Below are 24,637 nucleotides of genomic sequence, written 5' to 3'. Positions count from 1 at the left end.
ACCTACTGGACAGACTGGATGTCACTCCTATAATTTGCACTCCCATGATGCAGGTCCACTCATTTATTTATGTTATGAGTATAGATGCCATTTACAGTTGCTTACAGTATAATTATTTACTGATATTGTTATTGATTTTGTTACTAATATTGTTATTTTTACGTTCATTTTTTAATCAACATGTAAAATGGACAATGTGACAATAAATATCAATTCTTTGCTTATTTTAAAAGTGAAAAAAAGGTTCAACGTTCAACATTTGCTATGAACCTACATTAGGAAACACATCATAAATCTGTTATTCTTCCTTTACAGGTTTATGTTTAAAAAAAGGAAAGAAATGGAAATTTCTCCCAATTAAGTGTTTCTCTTCATTGGTATCTAGTTTAGATGTATTTCAAAGTTTGCTCATTGATCTGAAATTTCCCAACATGCTGGACAAACAAGGTCAATTTATTCCTGAGAGTATTAAAAACCATGGATATAGAGTTCATTACTTTTATTTTAAACTAATTTATTTGAATATTTATACAGAAATCATCAGCATTTAATAAAGATAATATATTTTTTCAGTCATTTATTTTAAGAGGCCCACTCTACTCTGTCACAAGCATTCTGGATAATGCCTGCTTCACAGACTGCTTTTTTTTGTTTGTTAGTATAACAGAAATAAGGATGGGATGCAAGTAGAAAAGAACAGGCTTTGAGTATTTGATTGACAAAGTAGATGACATAGAACATACTCCTAAACAAAATCAAATTTTCATTCCACTGTTTTCATTCTCATACTTTTTTGGTCAACAAAAAAAAAAAAAAATATATATATATATATATATATTTAAAATATAGAGGAATGATACTTTGAAGTGACCAGTATGTTTCTTGACATGCTTTGCATGGATCAACTAGTTTTTCACTTTGTAAAACATTAATAACAGAAACTATTATGAATCACTTAATTACTATATATGTGAAATATATAAAGAAAAACAGGCAGAAATTTGTCCAGCAAGTGTATTTTAATTTTACTATGCAAAACATCATTGCAGACATAATGACTTGAACATTTCTTAAACTATTAGACCTAATACCTAATTTACATGATTTACAATAAAATCCTCAACTAAACATCATAAATGTCATTGTGACGATAGAGGTCGTACTTGTCATAACCAGTATCTTCTATATTGCTGTTTTTGTTCTCCTTCATGTTTGTTTTCCTGTTCAACGCTTCACTCTTGTCTTCAAGATATGACCGCAGGATCTGGAAAAACTGTGGAAATATTGGACAGGTAAATGACAATGTGAATTTAAAGAGCAATTTATGCTATTTCTATATTTGTAATATACGAATATAAGGATAAAAAAATAAAGAAATAAAGAAATGAAGCTAAAAAAGTTACAAATACACAGTGTCTGTCTAAATAATAAACATTTCCATTAAGATACATTTTAGATTAGAAAAAGTCTTAATCAAATGTGATCTTGTCTTTTCTTTATGTGCCAAATTTTGACTTTTACCACAAACTTTTTTGAGACTCCAACAACATTATAAGGCCTTAGACGAAGAGGGTGAAAATCTGAACAAAAAGATCTCATAAGTGAAAAGTCGATTGATTATATAACAAACTGCAAACATGGTTTCTAAAGTGTTATGTTTTGGCATTATCTACTGAAATATGCACTAATTTGCATACATTTCCAAAAAATAAATCTGAGGATAAAGCCAGGTTCCAATCTCATTTTATAGTAAAATGATAGGTAAAAACTGATAGCCTGAATGCACTGTAAGTCGCTTTGGATAAAAGCGTCTGCTAAAGGCATACATTTAAATTTAAATTTAATAGTAAAGTATCTTTTTAGCACTCCATAAATCAAAAAATACTTCCAACAGCCATGAAAAATTAATTTTCACCATGATTTAGGAACAAGATGTTGCATAAAGCTAATGATAAGTGAACAAACCCTTCAGAATATGGTTACGGAATAAAACTGTAAAGTTTGGTGTAAGTACACTGAAATGGAAATTTCTGGCTCAGTGTAAAAAAAAAAAAAAAAAAAACTTTTTTTGAGAAAACAGCCTTTAAATATATATTTTAATTTCAATCAACAGATGCAAATATAAAGTGCAATCATTAAAAAAAAAAAAAAAATGTCCTCCAGTCTGAAACAACACATTATGCAATGCCAAATAGCCCCAAATTTGCCAGTGGCTGAAAAACAATGTTTTTTTTTTTTTTTTTTTTTTTTTGCTTGCAATCTTGCCTTGAGCACATGAAAAATATTCTTAATAGAAAACACAATTCCTAATGTAACTCTCACACTATAAACATCATAAAGAAGGATCAACTGCTGTGAGACTCACCAAGGTCCTGCTCTGTGGGTTACTCAGAGACTTCCACTCTTCATTTGAGAGGTCCGACTCAACCGAGACCATCAGAAGTGTCATCAGAGCCAATACTGTCAACCTGGATGCGAAACACAAACACAGAGACATTACAGAGTCTTCCTCAGACCGCCACAACATCTTCACCTGACCGAAAGAGCTCACATGTTTGCAGTGGCTGAGGTATTTTCCGGGTCGGTTTGCAGTTGGATCACCTTCTGTCTTAGCTTTTATACACAGCATAAGAGGCATGCCATACATGAATAATTTGCACCTTCTGGGAAATTGTCATGTCCTTTTTTCTCAAAGAAAATCTGGACAGACCGTGAGTGCCACAACTGATATAATTAACCTTATTGCGTCATCATGGATCCCTTAGAGACAAACAACTCAGAATAGCGTCTTATAATGATTGTGGTAATTATGGCTTTAACCTTTAAAGGGGTATGATGAATGTAAAAGACTACCGGACATATTAGAGAAATAAAGGAAACAAAATTGTAGGAAGTATTTTAATGAATATGGTCAAGAAAGAATGTTGACAACCAATCATTATTTTACACTTATAACCATGAAGGCTCACATGGAGACTTTTTTATTCTTTATATAATATATATAATTGCATATCTCACAGAGAATGATAATAAAACATCATGAGGAATACTGGTTCTGAACTTCTAGTTCTGAGACAATTTATACAATTATTATTATTATTATTTTTTCACATTCTCCTGCCGTTTCCTATTTCTAAATAAAAGATTTGTGTGTTCTGCTTGTCTGTGGTTTTTATCTTTACAGTATAACAGCATTTGTTCTGATATTAAAATAAGACAAACTTTAGTCACTTGACTTGTCCATTTGGTCTACTTTCTAGTCGCCATTTTTGTCATTATTGGTCTTTGACAGAAGGCGAGATCCAAAACCTGTTCAGATATGATGGTAATATATATATATATATATATATATATATATATATATATATATATATATATATATATATATATATATATATATATATATAAAATATCTTTTTATATAATGTATTAGTTAAATATGTTTAACACAATATTACTACAAACAATATTCTAAAGACTTTTTAAAAACCTTGAGATTTATCTGAGGCAGTTTTATTCTATTGAATTGATAGCTCTGTTTTTTTATTGCCAGCAATAAAAATAAATAAATAAATAATTTTGTGTTCTTTTTTAAAAACACTGTTATATTTCTCCCATTTAGTGTTTCTCTTCATCTGTATCTACTTGAGCTTTCTTTCAAATTTTGCTCATCTATATGAAATTTGCCTTGTCAGTTTATTAATAAGATGCTGGTCAAACAAGGTCAATTTATTCCTGAGAGCATTAGAAAGATAAAAGAAAAATACTTCCCCAGTAGATGGATTACATACTACAAAGTGTTATGTTTTAGCATAATCTAATTAAATTTGCACTCATTTACGGTGATTTCCAAAATAGAAATCAGAAACAGTATAAAGCCAAGTTCAGTTCTTTTTTTTTTTTTTGACATTATAGTGAAATGTTTTTACAAAGGGGATTTTGCATATCTCTTTTTATCACTCCATAAATCAGAAAATACTGTCAACAACCATGTTTTAGGAATAAATGATAAATGAACAAACACTTCTATATTTTAATTTAATTTAATTTAATTTAATTTAATTTAATTTAATTTAATTTAATTTAATTTAATTTAATTTAATTTAATTTAATTGTACATTTTATTTTAAAGCTCAAGTTTAGGAGCAATACCTTGCAGGAGAGCAGCTCTCAGTGAAAGTACATACATGTCTGAACTCTACTGCGCTTTGTCCCAGAAGCAAATTACAGACAATAAAATAATATAAAATTCTACCCACACACACACACACGCACGCACGCATGCACACACACACACACACACACACACACACACACACACACACACACACACACACACACACACACACACACACACACACACACTTCTATGTCTTAAAAAAAAAACCTCCAACAAAGGTTCACTACTCAATGTGGTATTTATATAAGAGGTTCCTCATTTTATTTCTATTAATTCATTATATATATATATATATATATATATATATATATATATATATATATATATATATATATATATATATATATATATATATATATATATCAACAAGGTGTTGGAAACATTCCTCAGAGATTTTGATCCATACTGACATGATAGCATCATGCAATTGCTGCAGATTTGTCGGCTGTACAGGCATAATGTGAATCTCCCATTCCGCCACATCCCAAAGCTGCTCTATTGGGTTGAGATCTGGTGACTGCAGAGGCCATTTGAATGGAGTGAATTCATTGTCATGTTTAAGAAACCAGTCTGAGAGGATTTGAGCTTTGTGACAAGGTGCATTATCCTGCTGGAAGTAGCCATCAGAAGATGGGTACACTGTAGTCAGAAAGGGATGGACATGGTCAGCAACAATACTCAGGTAGGCTGTAGTGTTTATATGATGCTCAACTGGTACTACGGGGCCCAAAGCGTGCCAAGAAAATATCCCCCACACCATCACATCACTAGCCTGAATCGTTGAGACAAGGCAGGATGGATCCATGATTTCATGTTCTTTACACATTCTTTGCACGTTTTTCTTATTAAATGTCCGACAAGAAGAAAATGTTCAGTCATCAAAGGATCATCATATTAAATACAGTAGTAGACTTAATTAAGATGTGATTTGTTGATTGATTGATTTATAATGTAGACACATGCATTTTCTGTAAAGCTGCTTTGAAACAATGTGTATTTTGCAAAGAGCTATGCAAATACATTTGAGTTGAATTATATTTATGTCTGTATTTTCTCTTTCTTTTAGTGTTTTCATTAATATTGTGCTGGTGATGATGATAAGGATGAAGATGATTTGTTTATCATCATCATCCTCAGTTAAAGTATATATATATATATATATATATATATATATATATATATATATATATATATATATATATAGAGAGAGAGAGAGAAAGAGAGAGAGAGAGAGAGAGAGAGAGAGAGAGAGAGAGAGAGAGAGAGAGAGATGAACTGTCTGGACTCTCCTACACTCTGTCCAAGAAGCAAAAAGGCAGCATGTGCTGAACCTTCATGACCCCTTTGAAATAATAATACATAAATTATATATCCATGCTCTACACACACACACACACACACACACATATATATATATATATATATATATATATATATACATACACACACTAACTACCCTGCAAAAAGCCACTAGAATTTTCACCAACACAAAATGTTTTTAATCCAGTTATTTCTATATTTTGCTATAGTGTGTCAGTAGGAAATATCAGTTTATGTTTCCAAACATTATCTTTGCCATTAATTGTAATATTCCAGTGAGATTTTTGTCAGTGCTACACACAGAGATCTGATCTCAGCATCATCCAATATGTCTGGAATAACACAAAGAATCTGAAATAAATAAATAAAAAAAGATCGACTAATTCCAGAAGGACTGCGGTAACCTCTCCAAGACACTTGAAGAAAAAAAATCCTGTGTGTTTAAAACAAGGTGCAGGTAGTTTTGCAGGAGTTTCTTTTGGATTGGATACTTTTCCACAGTTCTTCTGGATTTAGTCTTTTTCTTCTTCGGATTCTGTCATTCCACACAGTGAAAATACTAGTGGCCAAAGACTTTTGCACAGTAGTGTGTGTGTGTATGCATATATATCCCTATTCAAATGTATTTTAAATAAGTCTGGAAGTAACATTTCCATAATATTTCCAGGTTTTCCTTGACTTGTACATGGTTTTCTTAAATATTTGACAATAAGAAAAATACGATTCAAAGTACTGAACTCATTTATTTAATCAACCATAAAATATACAGGAATCTCTGGTTGTGAGTAGGGGGCAGCAGTGGTATTCGACCCCTCCATAAAAAGGACAGGAAAGCCAACAGATACCCGCTGACCCCCTCTCAGCCGGGAAGCTGTACTGAACAGATTTCCAGTTTCAATCATTCCAGAATCAAAGCTTAAAAAGAGACAAACACAGGTTTCTGACAAGCCATCACAGAAGGATCGAGTGGTTTCATTAGCTAAATCAAAGCGAGCATACCTGCCCAAAACAAATCATGTTAATAAGAGTCAGAAAAAATATAATATATATATATATATATATTTATATTCATATATCAACACACAAAGAGATCAAATGCTGTTCTACCATTGGTTTACACAGTGTTCCTCATTCTGGAGCAAAGCATGCTGGGAGCCGTTTGCCTCATCATTTTCAGTGCTTCTCACAGACGTAGTGTTGAGCTTCTTGTGCATCGTAGATTTGTTCTTTCAAGCTGCCCCTTCTCTCCATACAGTAATTCATGAAGGCACAAAATGATGATGAAATATGGAAAGTAAAAATAAATACCATAGATAAAAAGAATAATTTATCCTAAAACTGAAGATGGAGACAGTCAGCTGTTTAACTTCACTCATGCTTGTGGCCAAAAGCATAACAATGCTGATGTTCATGTCCTCAATTTTGCCCTTGGTTTTTTTTAAACTAATGAAACGCTGATTTTTTTTTATCCCCCTCAGAGGGACAGAGAATTTGACAGATATTAAAATCGTATTTTAAAAATAAATCACCCCCCCCCCCCCCACACAAGTTGTAAATGATCGATTCAGAAGTGCACACTGACTTGAAACCGTTGAAAGCATCACAAATATCCCAGTCATTCACCAGGGACTGATTCAAACCCTCCCTCGAGATCTGAATCTCAAACCCCAGTTGCACTACGACAGTGTCAAACTGCTTGTGCAAAAAGTTGGTCCCAGGCTGTCCATTCTTGTCTTTTATTGCCGTGTCTGGAGGTCCGCCCACTTATCCGTCATATTTGTGTAGGGCATGATGTGCTGGCAGAAGTTGAGCTGATGGATAAGGGGGCTGGGAGGGCCAGCCTGCTGTGCCTCATACATGTGTGTGTGTATTTGTGTGTGTTGTGTGTAGAGACTCTTAAGGCTCTGTAGAGTGGCCGGTCGCTGGGTAATTAAGACAAGATGTGCGCCTCTCCTTTCCTCCTCCTCAGTAAGTCTCTGAGTCAGAGTCATTTAGCTCGTCATCCTTGTAGAAGCCGTCGTGGCGACTGATGCTGTTGAAACTGCAATAGGAGCTGTGTTCGGAGCGGAGCATGGGCAGACTGTCGAACGTGACACTTTTGGAGGGGCTGGTGTAGTGATTGATGGCACTGAACGTGAGGCTGGGTACCGCACCTCCACCGGGAGACACTGGCATCATGGTGGCCAGGATTAACGCCAGGCAATCTGCCACATCTTTGTTAGGAGCACAAGCAAGGGCCGGAGTGTAGCCTTTAAGAGAAATGAGAGAAGACCCGTCAGGCCGGTTTTACAATGGGGGACAATACAAGCATGTTGCAGTAATAGAAAAACGGATACTGATAAAATTATCATTTTCAAAAATAACCTAAACAGAAGACAAAAATAATATAATCTATATAAAGACATTACAAATTGGGAGATCAAAGTTTTTTTTTTTTTTTTTTCTGAGTATGGGTCACCATACTTGGCTGTATGTAACATCACTTTTTTTCACTTGATCATTCTGATATACTGCTTTGATGATCAAGAAACAACAAAATAGTTGTGCTACGTAAAATAAAAATCTGGATTTTAAGAATAATAAAAAAAAACTAAAAAAAAAAAAAACAGCATTTATAGCATATATACAGACACTCTCACATACATTTTGTGCATCTCCAACCCTATTTTAAGGTCATAAATCATCAGCATTTACCATTTTCATCCACGGCTAGCACACTGGCACCCTTAGCTAGTAGTTCTTGGACAACCACAGTCAAGCCATTCCTGGCTGCAACATGCAGGGGCCTGGAACATGACAACTTCATATTAGGCTTATGGTTTATTATATTATTTTTTACATCAGTGTAAGTGCATTATTTGTGACCATACGTTTGTAAAGCTGCATTGGTGGAGTTGATGAGGTTTCTGTCAGTGATCTTCTCCAAGATCAGCAAGGCACTGGTTTCATGACCCTACAGAGACCAAATGAAAGTCAATACAGTGACCGTAATAGATATTAGAACATCACACAATCTATACTACATCCTTACATATTATGAAGAATTAAGACATGAGAGAACAGTGTGTTTCTTACCTTACTGCAAGCCAGATGGAGAGCAGTGTTTTTGTTGGCATCCTGTAGCGTGAGATCTGCTTTTGCACTGCTCACCAACACCTCTGCCAACCACAGACAGACATCATGACACATCAAAAAACAAACACAAACTCAGTTAACTGTGAACCTCAGAAACATGAGAGGTTTGAGTGTCAAAGTCCTACCGACTGCATTAGTCTGGCCGTTCTCAGCAGCCATCATGAGTGGGGTTTTGCCTCCAGCATCCACACAGTTCACCTGTGCGTTCTGACCCAGCAAGAGCTGCAGACACTCCACATGATCCGTGAACGCTGCAGCATGAAGAGGAGTCCTGTTACAGAGAGGAAAATTGTTCAAATGGGACCACAAACAAAGTCAGGGTTAAAACTTTTATTTTATTTTTTATTTTTTTACAATGATTATTTATTATTTGTTACCATAAGCATAATGTGTCATAGGTATCATATAGAATAGTTTTGGTTGAATTTCCAACAGAAAAAAAAGTCTTAAGTCAATTTGGTTTATTTGTATTATAACAGCCAAAAATACATTTGTAGGGTTCAAAATTATTATTATGAATTTTTTTATGAGAAAAATCATTACGACATTAAGTAAAGATCATGTTCCATATATATAATATACAAATATATCAAAACTTAATTATTGATTAGTAATATGCATTGCTAAGAACTTCATTTGGACAACTTCAAAGGAGATTTTTTTTTTTTTTTTTCATTTGTTTGCACCATCAGATTCCAGATTTTCAAATAGTTGTATCTCGGCCAAATATTGTCATAACCTAAACCATAGATCAATGGAAAGCTTATTTATTCAGATGTATAAATCACAATTTGAAAAATTTACCCTTATGACTCGTTTTGTGGTCCAGGTCACACACACACACATCCAAATTATCATAGTATTTCTTAATATTTTTAATTGGCTTTTATTTTAATAAATTCAGTTTTTGTTTTTATTTGTAAGTATTTTTGTTATATCCTTTTTTTTCAGTTTTAGTCATTTTAGAACTTTAATTTACTAAATTAAGTCTATCTAAAATGTCTTATTTTATTTCAGCTATAACTAAAAGGATTTTTAAAAGTTTTAGTTAACAGTAACAACACAGTGTTGTCCACCATTGAGATTACATTAAATACATGAAATGGTTTTAAAACTTAATTCATATTCAAAAAAACAACAAACAAAAGGAGTCCTCACGAGCCCCATCAATCTTAACTGATGAAAGAATGAATAAACAGAATAGGACCAGTACCTGTTTTTGGAATCAGTTGAATTGACGATGGCAGGGCTAAATGTGTCTATCAACATCTCAGCCGCTCCTTCATTGTCATTTATACTGAAGGTACGAAAAAATAAATAAAAACATCTTCAATATTTGGCCCTTTTAAACACATACCAATCCAAACCAAATCCACTTACACAGCACAGTGAAGGGGACTAAAGGTGTTCCCTTCAGTCTTATGAAATAACTCCTGCTCCAGCAACACTTCAACACATGTGTCATGACCTGCAGAGACAATTTGGTATCACAACGGTTTATTTAGGAATCTTCTGGAGTCCTGCTCAAAGAAAACAAAAAAATAATAATAACTTCTTGTGATTGTACTTGTTGGAAATTCACCTTGTATGATCTAGTCAAAATAAATCAGACCTTTGCGATTTCAACAGAGATTTTAAAATGAGACTGCATGCCAATGAATCCTTTTCCAACAAGTCTCAACTATTTTTTTTCTCTCCATATTATTTCAAATAAATTAATAATTATATAGGAGTTGTCTCTCGGATTAATGCCATCTATATGTTTCAGAACAACATGCTTTCATGAACTGTTTTAACATTTTGCAGGGTTCCCACCCTTTCTGACCAATGACTTGTCCAGTCGATTGAGAGAGAAGAGATTCTGTTTGTATTCCAACTAATATTGCTTAAAATAAGATTATAATAAATTATGCTGATCAGTTAATAAAAGTCCCTAAAAAAACTTCAATTTGAACATAGCTCAAGAGGTTTCGCCTTCCTGAGCCTTCAAGCAGATTATAACCAGACAGAAAATGTTAAGTTTGCTTTACATTACATTGAACTATAGAGATTTATGACTTTTTTTTTTTAATCCCTGATATTTCAATGAGAGTGGGCACCCTGCAGAGATCAGATTGGTGTGAGCAGGGCTTTAAACAGGTAGGGTGTATCAATCTGTGATTGGCAAGTGTGTTTATTCACCGTTATAACAGGCCCAGTGCAGGGGTGTGTAGCCTTGGTGGTCAGTGATGACAGGAATGGTCTCTACTGACTGGGCAGCATGCAGAAGGCCCCCCAGAACCCCAACGTGGCCACAGGCGGCCGCAAGGTGCACTGGAGAGCGCCCCCTACAGTCCCGTACCATGAAACTGGCACTGTGCTGCAGCAGAGCCTCCACACACTCCTCATGGCCTGTTACCGCCTGGATGGAACAACACACACATCCATGAGCCACTCTTAAAAGCACTAGCACAGGTGAGAGCCAGTGCCAGTAGAAATCCTCTAAGTGCCAAAGGAAATCAGTCATGTTTTACCCCTCTGTGCAGAGCAGTGCGGCCTCGCTTGTCTTTGGCATCCACATTGGCTCCTTTATTAAGAAGGGAGTATACACAGTCTATGTGTCCACCCAGCACTGACAGCATCAGAGGCGTCCTGGGAAACACGTATATAAATAAGACTCCACAATCTCTAATCTCCATGATCTTCTATAAGGAGCAACTGGAAAATAGTCTTATGTACTTACTGGCCAATCCCATCCTGAATGTCCACTGCACTCTGCAGGTCAGCATTTCCGATGAGCAAACGGAGACATTCAGAGTGACCATTTGTGGCTGCGAGAGATATGAACAGTAAAACATTCTGGCATTAGTATTAAACCGATATATATATCCACTAGGATGATAAATCTGCCGATAATATCAACTTTGTGCCTGTTTAGCTGAATATGAACAGAAGTGTTAGCTCTGCCTTGTGTCAAGAATCCATGATCAGTTATAGTTTGTTTATATATATATAAATAACTGTTGACGTGTTTTCTGGCGCACCCAATAACAAAGATAAGACGTCAGCAGCATCGTACGTCAACAGTCACAGAAGTCACACTCACAACCCGGAAGAGAAAACAATGCTGAATAAAGTCGTCTTTTTTTTTTTTTTTTGGGACCAAAATGTATTTTCGATGCTTCAATAAATTCTAAATGCCCCTCTGATGTCACATGGACTACTTTGATTATGTTTTATTACCTTTCTGGACATGGACAGTATACCGCACACACAGCTTCAATGGAGGGACTGAGAGCTCTCGGACTATATCTAAAATATCTTAAACTGTGTTCCCAAGATGAACGAAGGTCTTACGGGTTTGGAACGACATGAGGGTGAGTCATCAAAGACATCATTTTAATATTTGGGTGAACTAACTCTTTAACCAATAAAAAGAAAATCAGATTTACAACAGATCGGTGTTTAGTAGAATTATGCAAATAACTGAACTTCACGTCATCTCTTTATCTTTGTACATCGTACCAGCAGCATGGATGGGGGTGCGTTTGAGCGTGTAGTCCTTCACTAGGATGGACGCCCCCTGGTTGATGAGCACATCCACACATTCAACATGGCCTTTGAAGGCAGCCAGGTCCAGCGGCGTGTGTCCTTGCGCTGTTTTCACATCCAAATCCAGCAGAAATTGAACCAGTATCTCAAGAGCCTGGTGATGTCCATGATATGCCTGACGACATCCATTAAAACAACCGTTAAACATAATCTGAGAGGATCCCAAGCCAGAAAGTGTAAGAGAATTAAAAGGAGTCAAATAATGTTTCCCAGCATTTGGTGAACAAACAAGATGGAGACTGTACTCACAGCCAGGTGTAGAGGGCTCACAGGAGCACGTACATCAGAGTCGTTCAGTATGTCTGTCCCTGAGGTTTCCATTAACTTCAAAACAAGACACAACAGATCTATTTAGGTCTCATCACTCTGTGACAATAGAGGTTTATGCTGCGTGTGACAGCACTTACCACATCTAAAGGAGTTTCACTTGCAATCTGATGAGGAGGACAGAAATACAGTAAGCCAAAAATATTAAAAACATAGACCCAATCACATCATTACAAATCGTCTCACCAGCTCTAGACACAGACGGTGTCCATAAGCAGAGGCGTAATGCACTGCATTGTAGCCCTGATTGTCTCGGATCCCTGGGTTAGCGTCATTCCTCAGCAAATATTCCAGGCACCTAGTTAGGAAATGAGAGAGACTAGTAAATGAACGTCATTTAACAAGTTACCCACACGGATCACTAGTATGCAAAACTGTAACTAACTTTCCATCTGCGTCAGCAGCAGCGGCGTAGTGGAGGGGGGTGCAGCCCCTCTTGTCAAGCTCATTGACGTTGGCTCCTGAACCCACCAAAGCAAACAGGCACTGGTAGTTGCAGTTTGCAGCTGCGTAGTGCAAAGGTGTCCTAAAAAAAGAGATTGTTTGCACAAGTCTCACAATCAAAACTATCATAGAGCCAAAAGCATAATGAATGGGAGTGTAAAGGTAAACTCACCTTCCAAAGCTGTCCTTCCTGTTGAAATCTGCCCCCGTGTTGAGGAGAAGATTCAGACAATTAAGGTTTCTGTGGTGGAAAACACATTTTGATTAGATGATGAAACACATGCTCAAACTTCTTGAACGAAACATTAAATTGGATTCACTAAGCTGGACGATGACAAACTTTTATACCATTTTCAAGAAAAGTTTCAATTTAATGATGTTGTGTTGCAACCATCGGTAAATATTTGATCTATATATCTAGATGTGTGCAAACTACTATTATTATTTTCAATAAATATTGTCATCACGTCACAGACCATAAAAATAATTTTACCCGCCAGCAGCAGCAGCATGTAAACAGGTCCTTCCAAAATCATCAGGGGTGTCTATATCAAAGCCTGGAAGACAGAGATATTCTCAGTTTATCTTCATAAGGAAAAGGGAACACTATTACACAGCAATAAATGATGTAATCCATGCACAAAAAGTGCACTTGCTGGCTATCTGAGCAGTGATACAGCTTACCCGATGACAGCAGCTTACGGCAGGAGTCCGAGAAGCCACTGAGAGCAGCCAAATGCAGTGGGAACATGCCATGAACACCCCTTCTAAAAGAAAGATCGAATGTTACAATCAGACAGACTGGAGCATCTCACTGTGTATGCATGTGGGATCAATTACAACATTCTTGGGTTTTCAAAGGGATTTGAATAATGAACTTCTCCCTAAATGCATAAATAAAACAAAGCTGTTATATTCAGTAATTAACAAGCACATGGGAATGAGAATTCTTACTTGGCTGTATCAGCTCCATTAATGATCAGTGTGTTGATGAGAAGCTCGTGTCCATATCGAGCTGCGATGTGCAGAGGAGTATTCCCGTTCTTATCTTCACAGTCTATCTCAGCACCTACACATACACGAAACAAACAAGACACTGTCAGATACTGCGGGGTTGCACATCAGTAATGGGAAATGTCAAAACTGAAGACTCACCATTTTGAATAATTGCCTGAGATCTTCCGAACCTCCCGTGGACTGCGGTCATATGTAGAGGGGTCTTACCATCCTTACTCTGCATAAAAAGCAATTATAAACAACCAATTAAAAGCTTCAATGGAGTTCAGTGGAGATTTTTACACATCATAAATGTACAGCAATAATAGAAGACCCACCTTGATATTGACATCAGCTCCATTTCCCACAAGCAGCTCAAGGCAGAGTGCTCCGTGCCGTGAGGCAGCCGTGAAGTGCAGGGGTGCGAAGCCCTTCTCATTAACCTGGTTCACGTTTGCACCACACTGGATCAGCTCGTTCACCACCACATCCTGACCATTGTAGCATGCCACATGCAGCGGCGTGTTCCCATACGCGTTTGACTCATTCATCTGTAAGCATGTCCACAATTCAAATGTTCAGACATTCACACCCAGTTAATTTCAAACCTGTGTCTAGTAGAATGTGTGATTGAAGTATTGTGGTGCAGCCCAATTAGTCATTGATGTTCTTGATTAGCACAGCAGACTACTTTTTTAGTTCTTTTGAAGTGGATCTCTAGATGAAAAGGTTGGCATGATGCCATCTGAACCATACTTGGACCCAACCACCCCCATAAACATAAGTACAAATGCCTGTGTAAAAGCAAACCACGTTAAGTGAAGCATTCCATTATGTTATTGTCAATCAAACTGACTGCCAATTTACTCATTTGCCAAACTGAAAATCTTGCTCACTGCCAAAATGCTTATTTTCACACTTCACACTCTGATCAATATAAACAGGTACATAACTGAAGCATCTTTGCAACATTGTTGCCATTAAATTACAAAAATACACACACAAAAAAACACCTTTTAATAAAATGCTGTAATTGAAAAAAGTAAAGAAACTGCTATTTATTTATTTTTGGCTTTTTGTTTTTCTGTGTGGCTGATGAGTACCAGATTATTTTATTTTGAAAGCATCAGGACTTTTATTTTGATAGCACTGGTGATGCCAGGCTATTTTAAATTAATATTGTGATAAATGTAAGCATCATCCATCAAAAAAATCTATATCGGTCAATTACTAATTAAAACATCTCTCTATTATTCACAAGCTGTAAATCAAGGAGAAATCATAACTAGAGGTCGACCGATATATCGGGCCGATATTTGTCATTTTTGTATATATCGGCATCAGACGGTATCCGTGTTTAGTAGTGCCGATTTAAAGTCAGGCACGTCGGCGGGCAGCTCCTTGTTATTGGTGCGATGGAAAGTGCTGCTGCTGCCTAATGTGAAGGATCCCAAGTCAAACCTTTTAGAAGATTCAACAACAGTCCTGGGAGATAAAGGTAGTCAGAGAATTTCACTCTGTAAATGGGGCGGAGATGTTGCAGCTCTCACGAACACTGCAGTGTGATTGAGGGCTACGTTACTGGCCTGCTCACAGACAGCACCGTGCTCAGAGAGACAGCTATCCTGAAGCTGCCCAGAACGGTGAATGACATTTGTCCGGAAGCATGATTTGATGCAGACAATAGCTGGCTTCTCACCTGAATTAAAAGGGTTTTAGTCTAAATAAAATGCTAGTAGCAGGACTGTAAAATGTATAGATGTGATTATGATCATTTGATAAAATCAAGAGAGATACATTTGAGATAATTTTACTTTGTTGACTGTTTCCTGTCAAGGAGTCCTCTGAATGCGCCTCTTTAAATGGTTTTGTGGTGGTCGTTGTTGTATTTTAAAACGCATTTGCAATGTTTTCAAATGATACTAGCATTAAAAATAAAACTATCAAAAACATAACTGTGATGCTTGTGGCTGTGCTGAGCAGTCAATGAAGTGCTTTTTTCAAATCAAACATTTTATGCAAGTATTATGACCAGTACTTTTTTGTTTAATCCTGTTCTGCAAAATATTCGATTTAGAATTTGTGGGTTCCGCGAGGCCTATTTGTTTAAAAAAATCCGGCATTTACAGTGCATTAGATCGAGACAGTGCATGAGTGTGTGCATACGAGGATGAGCGAGCGCGAGTCTGACCAGATGTATTTGGACATTATTGCTAACATCTCGTTCTGCACATTTCCAAATGTTTCCATGTTTGCAATGTATCTGAATGTTAACCTATAATATTAGATTTTTTTTAATGTAAACTAGATTGAAAAGATCATCCTCTTCACATGAGCAAAAACGTCCTTGGCATAACAGCAGAGTGGACCAGTATACTACGGTTTATTGAAACTGACCAGTGTAACCTTTTATATGTTTGGTTGACTGTACTTTATTTTAATAATGAACAGACTGCGATGCAAGTTTGAAATTAGAATGCACTTTAGATGTTCTGTGTCATTTATACCAAACACAAATGTTCCTGGTTGCTAGTGTGTTTGCAGCACTACTATTATGTATTTTTTATATATTTTTCAGTTTAATAGATTTTTATTTATACAATTTTATTTAAATGTATATTTAAGTTTACATTTATGTTCCAACAAACTTGAAAAAAATCTTCTTGATAAATGCTCTAAAACTTTTATGGAAATGATTGACTTATATAAAACAGATTATATATATATATATATTAGTGGTGGGCCATTATCTGCATTAACGTGAGACTCTTATTGGTCGATAAAAAAAATATAGCCGTTAAATCTATTCTCGAGGTTGGGTTGGGAGCTGGGTCTATACTAAGCAAGCTATGATGACTTTCACCTTGATATTTTATATAACCGACTGGCTGAGGCCAGCCTAAAAAGATGCTCATGACAGTTGACGGGCCACTGCTGCGCATCGTCACGAAAGCTTATCTTCTTCACATGTTTTAAGCCTTACCGCTTGCCGATTTAAACATTAAAACATCCAAAAACAAGATGCGGAAAAGCTGAACAGAGCAGCTGGTTACTCGCGTGCTGTGTTCGGTGCGCACGAGAGAGAGAGCCGCGTATCACGGACAGCGACACTGAACCGAGCTATATATATATATATATATATATCTGTTTTATATATTTAATACTTGGTCAGTCTATTGATTAGTTTGGTTAACTTTGGATACATTTTTTATTTTAATACTGTGCAGTGCACAAAATTAAGATTCGAGAGATGGTTCAAGTCAGTGCTCAATAAATGATGATAAGTTTAGAAATGTTGTGCATCCACTTATTATTAGTGTGACATTTTTGCATGCAAATGAAGGGAAAACTTCAAAATATCAGTCCTAAAATTCGGCAGCACATATCGGCCGACCCTGACCTCTAAACATCGGCTATAGAAAAACCCATATCGGTCGATCTCTAATCATAACATTAGTTTCATGTAGGGTTGGGAATCGAAGATCTATTTCAATTCTGGAATCGGATACCTAAGGTCAGGAATCAGACACCAATTGTAAAATTAAAAATTTTGATTCTGCCTATTGATTCCAATGGAAGTCAATGGCAACCAACAACTGTTAACAGCAATCTATATAATACCTTCTTTTACATTCAACATAAGAAAGCAATTCATACAGGTATGGAATAACATGAGGGTGAGTAAATGATGACAGAATTTTCATTTTTGGGTGGACTGTCCCTTTAAGAAAGTATGACAATGTGAACACTCACATCCACTCCACAGTCCAGCAGATACTTCACTACACTGATCATCCCGCTGGACGCTGCAGCGTGGAGTGGTGTGTAAGCTTTCTTATCCTTACATGTCACCTCAGCACCATGAGACACCAGCAGTTTCACCACCTCCATGTGTCCTGAGATAAAGAAAAGAGACGACTTGAGGATTTGAAAGGGTTTTGAATTTACAGATCCCACATATGGTTGTGAAAGAGGCTGGAAAACAAATAATCGCTCTGTCTCACCCATGTATGCTGCCCAGTGGATTGCCCTTCTGTCCTTCTTATCAAACGCATTTATATTTGCTCCCCTGGATAGCAGTAACCGCACCATCTGACATAAAACCATGCATACTTTTCACATGGAGGACATTAATAAAACAATACATTTGCAGTGTGCAAAAAAACCCCTGAATTTAAATAACGTTAAATATTTATCTCTCAATTTTACCTCAAGGTACTTTATGAATTCTGAACATAATTTCAATATCCCACACACATGCAAATGGATGTTCACTGACCTCCAGGTGGCCACTAAAGGCAGCGTGGTGCAGAGCTGTGCGTCCAGCCCTATCTGATACATTAACATTGCTAAGCAGTGGCACTAACGCCTCAGCACAGCGGACTGCCTTGTTAGCAGCGGCCACGTGTAGAGGAGTCTGCCAGTTCTTATCACGAGCATTCACATCAGCAGAGTGCTTCAACAAAACCTGCACCGCCTCCTGCAACACACAAGGTCACATGAAGAGAACGATCAATTATCAGAAGATTACTTTTTAACTTTGTTCCCTTAATTTTTGGCTGCATACTTTCACAACTTCAACCAAGTCACAATTTGTCAATTAACAAGTATGAGCTCAAGTCAAAAATATTAGTGCCTGAAGTCTCAGAGACAGGGTTTTTGCAGATTAAGTATATTTAAGACCTTTTAAAGATTAGGAAAATCTAATTTATGGAATTAATTGAACACAATACATAAGGATCCAACAATGAGTTTCATTAGCAACAACCTCCAATCTTCATTACTATAAAATAGCTCTGCTCTCAACCACTAGAATATGGATATTACTTTACTGTACCTTCTATTCACACTGCAAAAATATTTGACGCGTATTCTCTTGTTTTAGGCATAAACTCACATAATTTTTCCAAGATGTGTGTGTTTTTTTTTTTTTTTTTTTTTTTACAGCTAAAGTAAATGTATCTTAATTTATTAGTATTGCAAAATTAAGGCTTTAATTTGTATAAAGGCATATTTAAGTCATTTTTTTAAATTCACAGAAACCCAACAAACCTAACAGGAACTTTTACATTACCGTTTTTCCGGACTATAAGTCGCACTTTTTTTCATAGTTTGGCTGGTCCTGCGACTTATAGTCAGGTGCGACTTATTTATCAAAATTAATTTGACATGAACCGAGAGAAATGAACCAAGAGACATGAACCAAGAGAAAACATTATCGTCTCCAGCCGCGAGAGGGCGCTCTATGCTGCTCAGTGCTCCTGTAGTCTACACTGAAGACAGAGCGCACTCTGTAGGCTGTAGACGGTAATGTTTTCTCTTGGTTCTTGGTTCTAAATAAATGCGACTTATAGTCCAGTGTGACTTATATATGTTTTTTTCCTCATCATGACGTATTTTTGGACTGATGCGACTTATACTCAGGTGCGACTTATAGTACGAAAAATATGGTACTTATATAATTGGTTAATTGCTTTATGTATTCCTTTGCTTGTAAAGGTTTATTTATTTTTAAGTTTTCATTTATTTTATTACCGTTTACTCTGATAATTGCTAGATGCAATGTCTTATTAATTTATAGATTGTTTACTTATCGTTAGATTAAACTGTAGTTTACTTGAAAATGTGTATATGAATATTTAAAAAAAATTCAATAAAATAATTGTTTCAAAAGCATATCTTTTTGTGCCGTGATGCCAGAATCTGTGTCAAGATTTTGGTATTCACTACTGATATTGTGGTTCTGTGACAATTCGGTTCTTCAAGAAGCAGACTTCAGGCAAAACCTTGAGAATCCAAGTGTGTGTCTCTGTGGCTTTACCTCGCTGCAGGATGCTACTGCGCGGTGCAGAGGAGTCAGCCATTTGTTGTCTTTGGCATTCACCCTAGCCCCTACATCACAAGCAAAACATGAATAACAGTAAAACAATACATCAAAGCCACATCTGAAGACACCTGGAATCAAAGCTTCAGAAAATTAGCTTCATTATGATGAATATTCACGCATTTACCCGATAAAACTAAGAGCTCTATAATCTCAGCATCTCCTAGGTAAGCAGCTGCATGCAGTGGAGTCCTTTTTTCATTGTCCTGGGGAAAAAAAAAAGTTTCTTTATTACTAAGAGAACCACTTCAAAATACAAGGTGGATAAATAAAAAATCCAGCCATGACAAAGTTTTTATTCTTTTTAATCTTACTTGTACATTCACATCCTCTTTCTTGAAAATGAGAGAGCGTACTTCATCCGGATCGACATTGAAAATCGCTTTTAGAAGGGCAGGCTGAAAGACAAAGACACACACACATCAGATCGCAAAACTGACAATGAGAAACATGGCCAAATCTGAACTGTGACACTGTCTCGGTGTCCTGAGAGGTGAACTTAAATGCAGAGTCTGATATAATGTTTGCCACAGCTGGGCAAAACATGGCTGAATCACTATCCCGTAGACTTCCAACAGCAAACTGAAGCAACAACACCTAGAGGTATTGTTGTCGTGAGACTGCCTGGGTATTGCTTATATAAGTGCATCCTCAAGGGCCAGAGTGATTCAAAATAAAACCAACCTCTATATCCCCGTTTTGTCTTTGAGCTGCAGTGCGAATTGACACTCGACTCTTTAATCACTCATCATTTTTTTTTCCCTAACCGGGCCAAAGTGGCCAGAAGTAATTTATTTTCAAAGTGAGCTGGTGGTGAGCTCCAGCGTGCAGCGGAGCGTCTTGGATGGTGTGGGCATCAAGGAGAGTTAAAGTCAGGTCAACTTTATGGTGATGAGCTATACATGGTATGTATATGCTGTCACTTAGGCTATTGCTCTTAGAAAGAAAATCGTAATCAGTAAAAATCTGTATCGGCAGGTCACACTTAAAAGAAAATCAGAATTGGCCAAGAAAATTGCAACTGGTGTATCTCTATTCATTACCAACGTGGCAATTTTTACAATTTGGCTATGAGAGGAAACAGAAGTGACATTCAGACATGTCTCTACCAGATCCACAGAGTAACAAATCAAAAAACAGAAATGTACTCAATTTTAGATTCTTTAAATCCTGAATTGAGGATAGCTCAGTTCTATTAGATCAGCATTTGAAAATTGTAACATTAATTTCAATATCACGATCAGATCCTTATTCCAATAAATGTGGCACATTTTTAACAGTTCAAGGAAGCTTACTTTTCAAGATTCTAAACTGTCAAATATTAAAACAAATTACCTTCATTATAAGTTAAATGGGCTGGTTTAAAACTAGAAGAGAGGAACCAGAGAGGAAGCTCAAAATAATAGATAACAAAATATGTTCATCATTAATTGAAGGATGGATGCAAAACATGCATCAGCATGGAGAGAGCAGATGGTGCAGACAGTGCAGATCTGCTCCAAACCGGCATGAGTCAGTGCTGGACACCACTGTTCCTCCCAGCAGTGAAGCTTGTGCTACTGGCTCAGCAAGGACACAGACAACTAAGTTAATGTTAATCAAATCAGCCATCTTTCACGAGCAAAAACAGTGCAAGTTCCAACAGGTGACAGAGAAGCCAAATAAAACTATGAGTGCAACCCATTCAAAGAAAACCACTGACGAGTTCTCCTGTGCAGAGACCCATTTCCTCCAGATTATTCATGTTATCTCTATAGATATTCCATACTTTACCATCAGTTTTAAAAACAAATGTTTAGAACTGTGCATCTTTTGCATCTCCTGCAGTACAGGCTTGCTGTGACTCATGGGAAGTATGTGCACTATGCCGAGTTACAGGAAGTGTTCAGTCACACATTCTTGAGTATTGTGAAATGGGATGCAGAAAATTCTGATAACCAAGCCAAGTGTTAATTTACCTCAGGATTCACACCACGGGCACGCACTACCCTTGAGAACAACAGAGTCCGCACGGCATTCAAAATTACATGAGCTATATACAGGTTTGGAGAAGTTTCGTTCATCTGACGTCACATTAGACAGCACACATTTTTAAAGCACAATAAGAAAAATGTAAGATTTTTTGTTTTATATGCATGCAGCTCAACTATTACTACTACTACAAAAAAAAAAAAAAAAGGTCCACAGATTATTTAGAGTTCATCTACCCAGATCTTCGCTAGCTCAGCTAAACCAGTTAGTCTCAGTTCAGGTTATCAGATGAAGGCCAAGCTTACACTGAGAGTCGTGAGAACATAAGCAAACAATTGTGCTTGAAGAAAGCTTCACTTGAAAAGACTCCTTCAGTGGCTCTAAGCCGAGACAAGGCTCTATTTGTCACATGTGGCCTGCGCTCTACTGCATGCATACAGGGTTTAATCGTCCAATCAAGCGATGCGATCGTGTTCGGTCTCCTTTAACGAGCTCCTCTAGCTAATGCCATCCCCATGGTGATGAGCTCGTCTGTATCTCCTCGTCCTTCCTAACTGGAGACAACACACGCCAGGTGACGTAAACGTGTAAATGTACAAACGTTAAGACAACATGATACAAGCTCTCCTACTTTTACTGGAAGTCAACGGAGAGAACAAGGAACTGGAAATGACAAAGTCATGGGTCTGACATCCGGAGAACACCTGGAATACACTGCAAGTGCATAAGCAGGGCTCACAGAATAAAAAAAATGCCTGATGTCCTGGGGCTGAAGTGAATAACAGTCAGGACAGCTACTGTCACAAAAGTTTATCATTTGCATGTTTTTACGTCTTACCCATTTAAGCCTTCAAGCTAATTTATCCCTTTTAATCACAAGACAATACCAAAGAAGACTGAGTTCTTTTCCATGTCTTATCACACCTGAATAGACGATTTGCTCTTATGTCAAATTTCGCATAGTTATGTCAAAATTCTCATATTGGCATTGTCTTCATAAACAGTAAGTTGTGTTTCAAGCTAACAATAACAGTTAGGAAAGAAACCAGAACTGCTGTATATACCTGATGTTAACTTTATATTAGTAAGGCTAGTAGGTTTTGCTGTGGTACTGAAAACTATCATAACCTTATTCATTAGAATTTTTGTTTATTAGAATTTATTAGGTTACATGCGTTTAAAACAACAACAAAAAGCATGTTTTTTTGTTTTTGTTTTGTGGCAGAGACAGTAAAATTTTGACAGAGCAAGTAAAACTCTAAACCACTGGCCTGACCGGATCAGTTCACCTGTAAAGTCACTCTATTCTTGAAACTCCTCTATGCTAGACAGATCTTATATAAAAGTTCACATACCATGTTAAGATTGACAAATATCAACTGTCAAACCAAAATCTCCCGATTTTAATCAATATTGTATTTATGTTTTGGGGCTGCAAAGCATGACTGGATTTATACATCACTGATGGGCGACCATACACCTGTCGTGTCGGCTAACACAGACTGACATTAAAGTTGTAATTTTATATGGCTTCCAATCTATAAACAAAACTATTTTAATCAAAACCAATTCCGATATTTTCAAAGCCAGCAGTGGACAAAAAGATGTTCACCATCTAACCTCACGAGACCAACTGTTGCCCAAGCCCTAACACAAGTAAGCAGAAGACTTGTGCGATTTATTAATTACTTATAACAGTTACAGATGATTATTAAACTAACAGTGTACACTTCATCAGTCACAGCCCGTTATTCTAATATCGTGGCTCGCACACATTTAGCTTAGCAAGTATAAGCTAACGTTACATTCCTTCTGCGTGAGATGACAAATGCCTACAAATTACATTTCGCTCTGCTTTTTGCGTATAGCACAACATAGCACGTATTCGTCCACTGAAACGGCTTTAGTTAAATGACTTTGGATAGTTTAATTGTCTGTGAGGTTGCTGGGTCGTTCACTGGCGTGTTAGCACTCGTTAGCTTAACTCGGCTAGCTGTTTCAGACATCACTCACCTGGTCTCTAATTTTGAGAACCACCATGTTTCGATGCTCTCCTTGGCTCTCATGCAGAACTAAACGTATATTATTCACCAACACCACTGGAATGCTGATGTTTTGATTTCGGTAAATCTAGCGTTTCCAGTAGGCCTGGGGTTTCCTACTTGCCACTGAAAAGAAGGGGAGAAAACTCCATAACATTACCGCCACTGCTACCGCGCAAAGAACTGGGACGATGATTGGCTAGACAGTGCTTAAGCGACAGTAAAAAGAACGACGATTGGTTAAAAGCCAGACGGTGGAGACGCTTGCTTGTGAACCGTGGAACGCTGTTGTGTGTGTGCGTAACAATTTTACAGTACGTTTCAGATCAAGAAGAGCGTGTTTCTCTATTGCAAAGTGACTTCCACTTCACTTTTTACAATGTTGTTGAATACAACACGCATTACAATGAATTCACATCTAAAGTGACGGTTCATGGAGATAATATTAGGGTTACAAAGTTGTTTCTAACAGTTTCTATTTGTATTGGTCCTAAAAAATACTTTCATAAGATTCAAGTGCAGGGGTTTTAACACATTTTGATGCCAAGGACCCCAAATATGATGATTATACACTGCTAGAGACCCTCTTCCTGAAATATAATGCCAGCTCCATTTATATTTTGTGGACAAGTTTGATTTTATAAAGACAAATTATTTTTTGAATTGACCAGCTATAACAAGGTCAATTTAAAATATGATCTAGAGATGTAGTGTACCCAAAAGCTTATGAATCCTCAAAGAAAACCC

At 36.8% G+C, this 24,637-nt stretch overlaps 1 protein-coding gene across 2 annotated transcripts; it reads right to left on the bottom strand.

Annotated features, from left to right (window-relative positions):
- Positions 1-6,223: 6,223 nt before the first annotated feature.
- Positions 6,224-24,087, bottom strand: LOC128030822 (serine/threonine-protein phosphatase 6 regulatory ankyrin repeat subunit A). Of its 2 annotated transcripts, none has more exons than XM_052618836.1 (28): positions 23,862-24,087; positions 20,192-20,275; positions 20,005-20,083; positions 19,815-19,885; positions 18,273-18,473; positions 17,998-18,085; positions 17,747-17,889; positions 14,332-14,544; positions 14,153-14,231; positions 13,952-14,066; positions 13,682-13,764; positions 13,491-13,554; positions 13,170-13,238; positions 12,939-13,079; positions 12,740-12,851; positions 12,634-12,660; positions 12,476-12,550; positions 12,140-12,341; positions 11,358-11,445; positions 11,149-11,266; positions 10,817-11,036; positions 10,016-10,103; positions 9,849-9,932; positions 8,761-8,906; positions 8,576-8,658; positions 8,371-8,453; positions 8,195-8,286; positions 6,224-7,749 (listed from the first exon to the last, which is right to left on the bottom strand). In XM_052618836.1, exons 1-28 carry the CDS (start codon positions 23,886-23,888, stop codon positions 7,466-7,468), a joined length of 3,159 nt encoding a protein of 1,052 aa, XP_052474796.1. In that variant the 5' UTR covers positions 23,889-24,087; the 3' UTR covers positions 6,224-7,465. The 2 variants fall into 2 exon arrangements, with proteins under 2 accessions (XP_052474796.1, XP_052474797.1); XM_052618837.1 differs by having other exon boundaries at positions 13,682-13,761.
- Between the last annotated feature and the right edge of the window lie 550 nt (positions 24,088-24,637).

This window comes from Carassius gibelio, chromosome A16, assembly GCF_023724105.1.
Source record: "Carassius gibelio isolate Cgi1373 ecotype wild population from Czech Republic chromosome A16, carGib1.2-hapl.c, whole genome shotgun sequence".
NCBI classification, from domain to species: Eukaryota; Metazoa; Chordata; class Actinopteri; order Cypriniformes; family Cyprinidae; genus Carassius; species Carassius gibelio.
This window is presented reverse-complemented; position numbering and strand designations above follow the sequence as displayed.

Excerpts from the sequence above, each read along its gene's own strand:
- LOC128030822 (XM_052618836.1), bottom strand. The coding sequence starts at position 23,888 with ATGGTGGTTCTCAAAATTAGAGACCAG. Across the intron at positions 13,765-13,951 it reads AATGGAGCTGATACAGCCAA|AAGGGGTGTTCATGGCATGT; the intron begins GTAAGAATTCTC and ends TCTTTCTTTTAG. Across the intron at positions 11,267-11,357 it reads ATTCAGGATGGGATTGGCCA|GACGCCTCTGATGCTGTCAG; the intron begins GTAAGTACATAA and ends CGTGTTTCCCAG.